Consider the following 12,529-nt stretch of genomic DNA (forward strand, 5'->3'; position numbering starts at 1 on the left):
GAAATGTTTACTTTGGAGGTGATTTGAAACTTATTCAAGTATTAAGATATTGGCTGTTTTTAATGAATGGATCTCTTGGAAGAAATCATCCGTCACCTATCATGATTAAATTTTCCACAGCTTAGCAGTTAATGGGCAGGTGATCTAATTAATTTCAATGCTGATTCCTCCATTGCTGGTTTTATTGTCTTGATTCTCTAAGGACTTATGACACTGCGTTCCCGGCAATTTCAAGGCTGAATGACTCTTAAATATTTCCTTATACTTTTGAAAATGTTTTTTCACTGTTGATGTCTTTTATTTTTTTTCAAACAAATAGCAGTTTATTTGAAATGCCTTTGGGTACATTAAGCATGATGATAGAAAATATATAAAGTTTGGGTGATGGAAATTTTTATAAATTATTCTTTCTTCAGTCTTGATTACCAAGAAAGACAAGGCACCTCTAAGAAATGCCTTTGGGGCTTCCCTGGTGGCCCAGTGGTTAAGAATCCGCCTGCCAATGCAGGGGACATGGGTTCAAGCCCTGGTCCGGGAAGATCCCACATGCCACGAAGCAACTAAGCCCATGCACCGCAACTACTGAGCCTATACTCTAGAGCCCGTGAGCCACAACTACTGAGCCTGCGTGCCACAACTACTGAAGCCCATGCGTCTAGGGCCCGGGCTCCACAACAAGAGAAGCCACCGCAGTGAGAAGCCCCCGCTCACTGCAACTAGAGAAAGCCCGTGTGCAGCAATGAAGACCCAATGCAGCCAAAAAAAAAAAAAAAAAAAAAAAAAATGCCTTCATCTGAAAGTAGTTGCAATAAATTAATGTCAGATTATTTTCAGTTACTTTAAGTCAGATTCTACTCCCTTAACCTTCTACTACTTTTAAAAAGCAGGGCTTTAATTGGGCAAGCTTTCAAAAGCACTCATGTTTATTAGGCAGCAAAGGAAAATTATATTTCTTTCAGCATCTTGACTTTTACACCTTAAAGCCAATCAATGAATGCCCATTTTCTTGTCAAAGAAAAACATACATTAAAAGAATTTGTTTTGATTTATTAAATTTCCATTTGTCAGTGTTTTTTCAAAAGCAGAGTGTTGCTGTCTTTAGGAAAGCACACCGAGCTGGGAAAAAGAATAACATGGAAGAGTCATGACAACGTAGACTTTTCTAAACAGATGTATTAAAAATACTGCAGTGTTAAGGGGACTGGACTCACAGTGTTTGTCATGAGAGGGGGGCTTCCTACAAGACTGAGAGGTTAAGGAGGGTTTTGAGGCGAGATTCTTACGTGTCATCAATGCTGCAGCCATGATGGGCTGATGGACATGGCTGGCGAGTCCTCTCATTTGCATGATTTGCTCACAGCAATGTCCGTAGTTGCCTGAACTTAGGGAGCCTTGACCACCAGTCACACGTTCAGATTCAGGAAACAGGCAGTTTTCCCTTCCAGTCTCGTCTTAGTCACTGATCAACTGGGAAACTTTGGACAAGCCCCTGAACCTCTCTGCACCTGGTTCCTCTGTTGTAAAATGCAGGGGGTCTCAGGCTTGATGGGGGATCCGAATCACGTGGAGGACCTGCTCTGCAGAGCACAGGGAGCGTGCTGGGCCCCCCACCAGGATTTCTGAGTTGGCAGGTCTGCAGTGGGGCCTGAAAAATGTGCATTTCTAACAAGTTCCCAGGTGATGCCGATACTGCTGGTTGGAAACCTCACTTTGAGGGACCCACGTGTGCACAGCCCTTTGCACGGTGGACTCGCTCTGATTGCTTTAAAAAATCTACTGTTTGATGAGGCTGGAGATACAGCTCTGGGGAAAAACAGTTCTCCTTCTGCATCCGGGGCAGGGGCGGAGGGGCACAGTTAAGGGCACCGGGTGAATCACCCATCTGCAGGTGTCTCCCTTTAAGGGCAGGTGACAAAAAGAGCCCCAGGATGGATGCTGTGGGCTCCAAGGGAGGAAGAACCCACAGGGGCAGTTCGAAGTCCCTGAAACCTAGGGCATCCTAGCCCGGATTTCGGTTACAGTGAAGAGAAATGCCCTCATACTATTTTTCTTCTCTCAGTCACCTTTTTGGAGAATTAGATGTATAAAGGTCAATGCTGAGTGGCAATTACAGGATCAAAAACTTTCTGACTGGGGCAGACAATTGGACAAGTCATGCTGTACTCCCACTTTGATGATGAAGGCCGGTTATTAATTTCGATAAGCGCTTTTTACCGAGTATGAACCAAAGCCCTGGCAGGGTGGCCATGTTGGTCCTGCAATGCACTGGGTCCAACAAGCTGGAGCGAGGCCTGGGTACCTGCCAGCCTTTCTCAGGTCATCAGCTCTTTTACTCAGACCCGTCCCATGAGCTACCAATGAGGAAAAGAGTCCTAAGAAAACTGAAAAATGTGTTCAAAGTCTCACAGCTAGTAACAAAAAAACCAGAGTCAGGGATTAAACGGAGGGCTCCTGCTTCAAGCCCGAGTTCCCAGCCCCTTCCTAGTGAATCACTGGGGTCCTCGACCTCTTACAGTTGCCTGCCCTGAGCTGTGGTGTGCCCAACCAGGCTGGCATTGGCGGCTTTGCTTCTAAACATTTGATTATGCATGACCTATTTTTCACCCTTTGGCAAAGTATGATTTCTTTAGGGGAAGAAAGAAACCAAAACTTTTGAGTTGGATTTACAAGAATACAGTTTTCCAGGTCTTCTCTCTTCAAAAATGCATCGACGTTGGCTTTGGGCCCTCTTTTGTTTTTTTTTGAAAGATTTTCTTTTTTTTTGATGTGGACCGTTTTTAAAGTCTTTATTGAATTTGTTACAATATTGCTTCTGTTTTATGTTTTGGTTTTTTGGCCGCGAGGCCTTAGTTCTCTGACCAGGGATCGAACCCGCACCCCCTGCATTGGAAAGCGAAGTCCTAACCACTGGACCACCAGGGAAGTCCTTGTGCCTTCTTAAGTCTCCTCAGACATAACAGGCAGCTCGTGGGGCTTTGGTGGCTTCTCTCATTAGTTCAAACTATTGTGAGGCTGATGTACCTAGTTCCCAAGTATTCGGTGCCTCGTAGCTCTACCGACGTATTACAGTAGATCAGAGTATGCGGACGGAGTGTGTGCCGCTGCTAGTAGCAATATTTTCCCCTGCAAATGTTCCCTAGAGATGCCAAAATGAAAACAGACCACGTGACACAGTGAAGCACACCGTCTTTCTTTCCAGGGAGTTGCATAATCAACGATCGGCATCACAAACTTTGTCCCGATCTGATTTACCCAAGGAGAGTTCAATCTCTGCTTCCGGAACAACTGTCCATGGGAGAATCAGTGGAAAACCAACTCAGTTCTGGAGCAAACCGCAGGAGAAAGAAAAAGAGGGCAGGGCGGGGGCGGGGAAGATACAGACTATCAACCAAAGTACATAAAACTTTTAATGAATTAACCTTACAAAAGACAATGGCATCAAAACATCAGACGTGTTTGGTACAAAACTAGTCCTAGGTTGTAAGAACTAATTCTGGTGATGGATGGTAACGTGCTGCCGGCACGAGACACGACAGAGCAAGGTGACGGAGCCACGGATCCCAGCTGGGCCGAGGACAGTCACCGAAATGAGACACGTGGGTGAACACGGATTCCATGTGGGGTGACAGAATCAACTTAGCCACAAATACTGTGTGTTTTAGTGTCAGACTAGCAGATGCGGTTGGCGAGCTACCATATTTTTCCAGAAAAGAACATGCACCGGAAGATAATATACACCCCCTAGTTTTATTGCCTTAAGAATTTTTGTCTGGTTCGCCTCTCTCATCTCTGTCAGTTTCTCTGAAGGCTTTTCCGCTGTAATGCGCACTCCTTTTCCTTCTTCTCAGGAGTAAGCACGGTGCAAGTGGCAGGGCGATCTTGGCACACGTCAGACACCACACGGCAGGCCCCCGGGTCACAGGAATGAGTTTACAGAGGCTCCAGAGAACAGAACAGAGCACACACATCACAAACGAGGGACAGAAGTGGCAGTCAGAAAGTGCACTGTTGTCTTCCTGAAAATACAGTCTTCTTGCCAACACCGAGGCGACGTTTCAGGATGCCAGGTTGCTCTGGGAGAGAGACCGTGACATCTCTGTGTTCACAAAGTACGTCTTCAGGTCCCCCTTTCCTTTCACGTTGATTATTCCTCGACATGTGCACGTGTATCCCAGGGTCTGCAGAATGAGGCTCGTCTCCTCAGTAACCTGGAAGCACAGTGACAGATGAAGACGGGCTTAGTGCCGATGTGGACACGGCCCTTTCAAAGGGCATTTGACTACAAGAATAAAGAGCCCCCAAACGTTCGTGCTCTTTGACCCATTCATCCTACTCCTGAGAAATCAGAAGAGAGAATAATCCATGAGAGGAAGAGCTTTCTAAGGACAATGTTTAATTCAGTGCTGAGAAAGTGAAAAACTGGAAACAACCTAAGATTCAAGTAATCTCCAGGGTTAAGTAAACTACGATGCTATCGTGCTTGCTTCGGCAGCACATATGCTAAAACTGGAACGATACAGAGAAGATTAGCATGGCCCCCGCGCAAGGATGACACGCAAATTCGTGAAGCATTCCATATTTTTGAGAGTTGAACTTGGGCCGAACATGCAGTAAGCATTTATTTAAAAATGACTATTGACTACTGTTATTATTTACAGACATCAGTTACAATTTATAGAACTGAAAAATAATGACATGTTTAATTATAATGATTTTAAAATAAAATTCAGATTTATAGTGTCCTGAAAAAAACAAAAACAAAAACAAAAACAAAAACTACGACGCTATCGTGATCAATGTCACGGATCAGATGATGAAATCATGTCGAACTATTTCACCCCCCAAAAGAGAATTAAGCCTGGATCCATGCCATGATTTTAACCACGTGAAGATTATGCTTTCACATGTAAGAGACCTGGAAAAAAGGAAGTAAACCTATGCTGAAGTGGTGGGATTTTGGATGATGTTTGTAAATTGTTATTAATGTCATTTCATAAAATAATAAATATTAATGATAGATTTTAAATAGATAAAACACACGAGAAGCAGCACAGTCGACTCTGCAAATGGCCACGTGTTTCAAGTTTAATACACGTGAATAAAATGACCTAAAACTGAAAGAACATTAGGAATCCGCACCAGCCTGAGGGCGGACAGGATGCTCTGAGTCAGGTCTGGAAAGTTTCCCCACCTCGTTGGATTGACTCGGGATGCTGGAAGGAGTGACCCCTCCGGGGCGGCCTGTCAATGTGACAGGACTCCTGATTTCCTGCCACTGCACCACGAGGTGAGGACCCCATCTCTGCACTACGTCCTGGTCCTGCTGGGTCAGTGGGCAGGGAAACCTGCTGGGTAGGACGGATCCTCTCTCCGAGGGGAGGGGAGGTGGGTTGTACTGTCTTCAGCTTGAGCACGTGCCGTGCTCTCGAGAGAGACCACGCCTAGGACCGAGGGCCGGGGTCTGAGGCTTGCGTGTCAGAGGAACCTCCTGCAAAAGGCATCCTCTCAAGCAGAGAACGTGTGAGGTACACAGACTGGGCTACAAACAAGACCCCAGCTTCTGAGGTGAGGGACCACCCATCAGACACGTGGTCGCCCAGCCAGGCCCCCCAGAGGTATCTGGGACTTGAGCAGACAGGGAGGGAGCTATTTTCCCAGAAATCCCTGGTAACACTGCTCTGGAACCATGTGAAACAGCAGACGAGGAGGAGGGATTTCATCCCACTTCATCAGAGGAAACGGCCATGGCACCTGTAGGGCCCGGCCACCTTGGGTATGTGGGTGACACACGTGTGCCGGGCAGGCCACACCACAATTCTGGTTCTGGTGTGGACACCGCCGGGGGGCCGTGTGGTGTTGGGGCAGCAGCAGGGGCAATGAGCCAGCCCCTTGGTGGCTGAGAGGGGCCTGGAGGATGGACGCTGCCATGGGGCAGAGGCGGCAGCACATCAAAACCACAGGAGGGCTGGGCTTCTAGAACCCAGGACAGCATCCAGGGGCCCCCAGAAGCAAGGCTGAAGTGTGTGTTGTGACGATCTCAAGGGCAGGCTGTGGGCAAGAGCTAGAAAGATCAATCTGTCTTCTGCAGTGTGACCCAGTGGCTGGGCCATAGCAAAGGGGCCAAAGTGTGGGTCTTTCTGAGCAGAGCAGGAAGGAAAAGGGGGATGCAAAGGCCAGATGCTCATGTCCTGCCCTCCCCTGGCTGGGCCCAAGTCCCGGAGGAGGAGGACAGGTGTAGCTCAGGAACATTAGATAAGAACTGAAAAAATATGATGGACATAGTCAAGAAAATCAGATGACAAATACATTCTCCTGATTAGAGTTCTTAGGGGCAATCAGAATTAGAGATTGCTGCAGACATTTGGCTTCCGGTCTTCCACGCAGTGAGCAAACGCGTCGTTTGGAGCCTTGGAGGTTAATTTTGCAGCTGAGGCTGGTGCAGAGCAGCACGCCCTTGGCATGTTTGAGTGGCCGTTGGAATCTGTATCACCAAGCACACAATTACCGTGACGTTCAGAGGGAGCCATCAACCTAATTAACTCCAGCTATGATTCCTCCAAGCCCAGGGGAAGCCTGGCTGGGGGATGAGGGGTTTCCTATGCTGTTCTTGGGGCATAGGAAGCATGGTGGGAGTGTAATCCTCTTTAAGAAAAAGAACTTGTTCTTCAGGCCCAGGGGAAGCTTTAAATATTCTCAGCATCATTTTTAATTTTTCCTGGCATCTCACTACTGTTTTTTTCGCACATAAATGGAAATGAGAGGCTAGTGGAGCTGGGGTGAGCTCTGCCCTCCGGAGAAGAAAACCTACCCAGATGCGGACCCTCCAGCCGCTGAACTGAGTGAACACGCAGGCCTGCGGAAGACATCCCTCACTCTGGACGGGCTGAAACCTGTCTTGTTCCCTCCCCGGGCTCAGAGAAAGCGCACAGAGATGGTCCAGGTTGGCTGCACGGCACTAAGTCACACGGACTTTTATGAGGCCCAGTTTCCTCTTAGAGACACACGTGATCATTGTCAACATTGACCTGTAGGGGATTTATGGTCTCCGGGAGGGCACGTTCCCCTGACCCGCCTCTCTCAGATTGCTTTTGCTACTTATCCTAAGTGCTTGAAAACTGCTTGGAGAGTCGTGAAGCACGCGGAACTACCGCCCATCTTCCGAACGTTCCTGCTGTGTGGTGGAGGCCTAGGTTGGCCCACGGGTGGGCAGATGCGTTCCTGGTAGCAGCCTGCCTCTCTCCCCGCCAAGCAGAAGCCCCGGGCTGCCCAGGATCGCTGGAGCATCCCTGGGCACGGGGAGCGGCCAGCCATGTACAGACAGAAAGCCCTCATCAGAGGAGCCCCATTTTTGCTGAGAGCTTGGTCTGGGGTGGATCCCGTGAGAATAGCCAGCTCTCTTTTTCCTCGGCAGTAGCCAATTTGGCCGGGAAGGCCTGGGATGTTTCCTCTCCTCCTCCACACTCCTCTTTCTCTCTCTCTCTCTTCTCTTTGCTGGATGGTTGCTAACTTTTCAGCAACCGGTGACTCATATTCTGACTGCAAGGCGGACACGTAGAGGTCACGTGTGTCACCTTCCATCTAAAGGTCAAGCTCCGCCTGAGAAAGGCCACAGAGACGGGGTCCTCTCGGAGGAACGAGGTGGGGTCAGGCTGAAAGCAAGCGAGCTACGCAGGGGCTTCACGAAAAGCCCCTTCTAGGTGATGCTGGAGCTGACAGCTTCCTGCAGAGGTTAACAACGGACTCCAGTGTCCATCGTACTTTTGGGAGGCAGGGTTATTTGAGGATTTCCGCCAAGCTGAGGCGCGGAACAGGGGCTCAGGGAATTCTCTGAAGAGGACAAAAAACTGATAAAGCCTGTTAGTTGTGTCCAGTGATTTTCATACAAACTTGCCAATTGGCAGGAATTTATCTTCCAGAAGACAACAAAGCTGGGGTGAAATGTGGAGCCACTGCTTTTTGAAGGCGAGGAAAACAGCAAGTTCCACATAGACACACAGGCACGCGCGCACACACACACACAAATACACACACACATCCTTCTCGTTCGGAGAGTGAGCCTCTCGTTGTAGGTGCTGGTGCTGCGGCCCAAGTAGGTGTGCCCAGTCACCACTGCTTTTAACTTGTCAGATCTTGGAATTCTCCCCCTTGGGTGGATTCCAGAGCTTTCCAGTCATTTCCAGATATCCGAATCCCATGCTAGTCTGATCCAGTACTGTCATTTCACCTCACTCCATTTCATCTCTTCCTCTCCGCGGTTGGCCCCTTCACTCATCCTCCAAGTTCAGCCTCCAGGGAGAGGAAGGCAGGTGGTCACGTCTGGTCTGGGTTATACCAAGGAGAAGGGCACCCCTGCCGCCCCTCCCATCAGGTGGTTGCACTGCCCTGTTGGTCGCTGTGATCACCCATTTTCCCAAATGCAATAACCTTCATACTATTTCACAATTTTTATGGTTCACAGTTAATGCAGAAACGAATTAGTATTTCCCCAATAAAAAGTTTAACTAAATTACAAAGTTTACTTTCTTCCCTCTGTTTTAATATATTATCCTTATTATATACTTATTCATGGTTCCCAAGAGGACAGACAGTGGATAACGACAGAGCAGACTAAATTACCTGGATTTTGTCCAGGACCCCGGTGCTGTCCATCCTACTGGCCACATTCACGGTGTTGCCCCAGATATCGTACTGTGGCTTCTGAGCTCCGATCACGCCGGCTATTACAGGGCCATGGTTAATACCTGTGACACACCAGAACCAGCTGAGCACGATTCGAATCATGAACCTGACAGTGTAAGCAACTGTCTCAAACAGGAAAGTTTTACAAGACCATTCCCGAACCATCATTACGCAGCAAACATTCGCCCAACTCATGGAACTCTAAAACAAAGAACCATGATTCCTCTAACTTCATCATCTCAAAAACAGTAAAATGTTTGTCTTTCTTCCTCTTCTTGATTCGCGCTCATATGTCTATTTATCATTATTCCGTAATAGCGTAAAATTGGTATACTTTATAAAACTCAACATTATCATTGTTTTTCTATGATGCCACGTAATCTTAGGCAAGAGATGATTATCTTGTTTTCCAATAGTTTTGTGGTTAATTACTTCTGAAATGCACCTACTTTAATTTTAACCGGCCCCAGCGAGTCTGTGAACTCTATTTATTGGCCGTCCTGCCGCTGGTGGGCTTCTGGGTTCCCTCTAATGTTTTGCTTAAACCACCACCAGCCCCTTGACACGTGTGCTGCATTTTCTACCTGCCGTGTACTATTCTGTGAGCTTGACATGTACAAGCTTCTAATTCTCACAGACCCCTGCCTGGGGTCTTCCCCCACCCCCAGTGTAGCAAGTAGGACGATTCCTTGTCCCAAGAACTCAGTTCAAACACACGGACCCACAGTTGTTATGGGCGTCGCAGGGAGGTAGGCCACAGAAATAGAAACAGAGGTATTGACACTGGTTGATTTTTTTCCCCCCTATATTTTCTCCTGGATCTAAGACCCCCTCCTCCCCAGCCTTACTGCAGTAATCAAATCGTATGGATTAATGAGGGTGTTTCTGAGAGACTTCACTTCCCACTCTTGAAGTGCTTCGTGTACAAGGCCAGTTATAGATCGGAGGCAAAGCCTCCCCTTTGCAATGGAAAGGGGGGCAGGCAACACAGCACAAACGTTGTTCCACAAAATCCCTGAAGGTACGCAAGAGTGAGAAAGAAGTTCTCCTTTGCTTTTGTGGAGTATTCAGTAAAACTCAAATCTCTGTTTCAGACATCCCAAATAATTTATTCCTGCTGCTGGCCGGTGATCTCAGACGCCACTGCCCTCAGCTGCCCTGAGGCTCTGAGTCTTGCTTGGTCAGTGGCTCTGGGCCAGGGCAGAGAGCCTGGGCCGATATTGCTGGCAGCGGAGTGATCTCTGCTGAAGCGCAGGAGTGTGCTTGATTTGTGGTTCCCACTCACTGACCGACTCTACAGCTTGACATGCGGAAAAGGACATTAGGAGCAAGTTTGGCTCTTGCTATGTATCATGATTTTGTAGGGGCTAATATTACCCTTCTGAGTTCCTACCGTGAACCGCCACTGGATGGCACTATGTCCAAAGATGGGGCTGGGAAGCGGCCCTTGGGAGAGACGGAGGGTTTGGGGAAAGGCAAGCTCAGAGGCCACGGAAACACTGAGCTGGGCTTCTGCAGAAATCTAAAAGAGCTGGTGTGTGGGGTGAGTGTATAGATATTAATAGTTATTCAATAATCAGTGTAAAGTAAGCACTCAATAAGTACCTACTGAAGGAAGTCCATTGACTTGCTCACATTAATTTGGAAAATATTGTTATGGCCCAGACCAAGAACCCTGGGCTTTTGATGTAACAGATATGACTAGCAAAGAATTGTCCCATTCCCCCTCGCAGTGAAGGGCAATATTGTTTTGGTCCATACATATTTGACAACAGATGGAGTGGGAGGCTGGGCTCAGCAGACGTAAGCTTTTCTATGTAGAATGGATAAACCACAAGGTCCTACTGTATATAGCACAGAGCACTATATTCAATATCCTATGATAAACCATAATGGAAAAGAATATTAAAAAAAGAATGTATATATGTGTATAACTGCATCACTTTGCTGTACAGCAGAAATTAACACAACATTGTAAATCAACTGTACTTCAATTAAAAAAAAAAAGACCATTTGACAGGGGTCATTCTGCCATGCAATTGATTTCTTTTTTTAAGGAGCATATTATGAAAGTTTGAGGAGTCCATTTTCCAAGCTGTTAAAGCAATAAAAAGCTCCAGGTGAAAGGGCCACCTCCACATTTGATGGGGGCAGCTTCCTGCCCACCTGGCCCTTCTCATCTTTGTACAGGTGGAGCCAGATACAGGTCCTCTGGGCACACAGATGAGAAGGTGTAAATAAAAATGTGTTCAGATGCTGACAATAAGACATACATACAGTGAAGAGAATCCCATTTGCTCAAGAAATGTATCATATTTCTGGGTTTTACAGTTCAGAACATATGAACACCAAAGGAAGAAAATAGCCCCAAATATTGGGATTTTTTTAAAAGTTGAAATCTGTATGCAAGAGAGGTGAAAAGCCACTCAGATGGAATTTGTTAAAAGAGCTACTCTTATATGGACTTGCTTTCAGAAGCAGCAAAATATGTTGCCAAGAACAGCATAAAATGGTCAAAGAAGCTCTTACAAATCACAAATGGCTGCAAGTGACCATGCAAACGTCGCAAGGCGGTGTGTGCAGGCCTGAGGGTTTAAAACACACTTTTTTTGGATAGACCTTTGTAAAAGGCAACAGAGCATGAAACATGCTCAAGAATCAACTTAAAGCAAGGGAAGAACTTACTTGAATTTTTTTTTTTGGAAGAAAGTTGGCTTTGTCTCTGGTATTTGAACGTTCAATCTGAAAAGCTCCAGCTCTGTTAGAATTTAGGACACATTTGGGGTCCTTATAGGTTGTGATCCCAGGAGTGTGGGACTATTCCAACAATTCCAAGATGCATTTTTAAAAAGCAGTCTTACATCTTTGAAGTCTGGATGCATCTTATAGCCCGTAGTGGGTCCTACTCTCATAAAATGATGGAGGGGTTTACAGTCAGGCTTGCATCAGCTCCTGGCATGGCTGAAGGCTGTGCCTACCACGACCTGCAGAAATGACCGTGGCTGGAGAGACTGAAACCCAGCTCAGGGTCCACTTCTGAAACCAAGTGCTTGCAGCCTGCGTGCAACCAAAGCAGGTGTTTTGTTTTTTTTCCTAATTTGCACAAAAGTGCCGCAGGAGCTCATAGCTGCCCTGGGCCCTTCCACCTGCCGTCCAGCCCTGCTGCTCTAACGCTGCATTTGTCATTGTACTGCTCCAACATTGCAAGGATGGCGACCTTTCCGTGAATCTGTTCCTGACGCCAGGCCTTCTCCACAACCCGCCCCAGATCTGCACAACGTACCTACTCGTAACTTGAAGTCGTTGAAGGAGTGCTTGTTGATGGCGTCCAGTTTCCCCACCAGGGCGAATGCGAACTCCACCATGGTGCCGATGTGCGTGTACTGCCTCTCGGGCTCCTGAAGGAAAACAAACAGAGCAGGCGGGCGTGAGGACTCAGCAGGCGGGGAAAGGCTCCCTCGGTCACAGGATGCACACTCTTGCCTCTGGCCTCCTTGCGGGAGGGGGTGTTGCGGCTGAACTGTGTACCCCCAAATTCGTATACTGAAGCCCTAACCCCCAGGACCTCAGAATGCGACTGTATTTGAAGACAGGGTCTTTAAAGAAGGAATTAAGATTAAATTAGGTCATTAGTATGACCAATCTGGTATGACCGGTGTCCTTATAAGAGGAGGAGATTAGGACACAGACACACCCAGAGAGACCATGTGAAGACACAGTGAGAAGGTGGCATTCTACAGGCCCAGGAGACAAGCCTCAGAAGAAACCTTCCCTGTCGGCTCCTTGATCTCAGACTTCCGGCCTCCAGAACCGTGAGAACGTAAATGTCTGTTGTTTTAGCTGCCAGTCT

At 47.4% G+C, this 12,529-nt stretch overlaps 1 protein-coding gene across 3 annotated transcripts in view; it reads right to left on the bottom strand.

The window, feature by feature from the left end:
- Window positions 1-3,389: 3,389 nt before the first annotated feature.
- ADCY2 (adenylate cyclase 2) overlaps window positions 3,390-12,529 on the bottom strand; it is a 427,841-nt gene continuing 418,701 nt past the window's right edge. For all 3 annotated transcript variants that reach the window (XM_082454366.1, XM_082454365.1, XM_082454367.1), the window contains 3 exons: window positions 11,963-12,077; window positions 8,617-8,741; window positions 3,390-4,208 (listed from right to left, as the gene is read on the bottom strand). In XM_082454366.1, coding sequence (XP_082310492.1) covers window positions 4,056-4,208; window positions 8,617-8,741; window positions 11,963-12,077 — 393 coding nt within the window. In that variant the 3' untranslated portion in view covers window positions 3,390-4,055. The remainder of the gene's footprint in view (window positions 4,209-8,616; window positions 8,742-11,962; window positions 12,078-12,529) is intronic.

Source organism: Balaenoptera physalus (genome assembly GCF_965194825.1).
Source record: "Balaenoptera physalus genome assembly, chromosome: 3".
Taxonomy (NCBI): domain Eukaryota; kingdom Metazoa; phylum Chordata; class Mammalia; order Artiodactyla; family Balaenopteridae; genus Balaenoptera; species Balaenoptera physalus.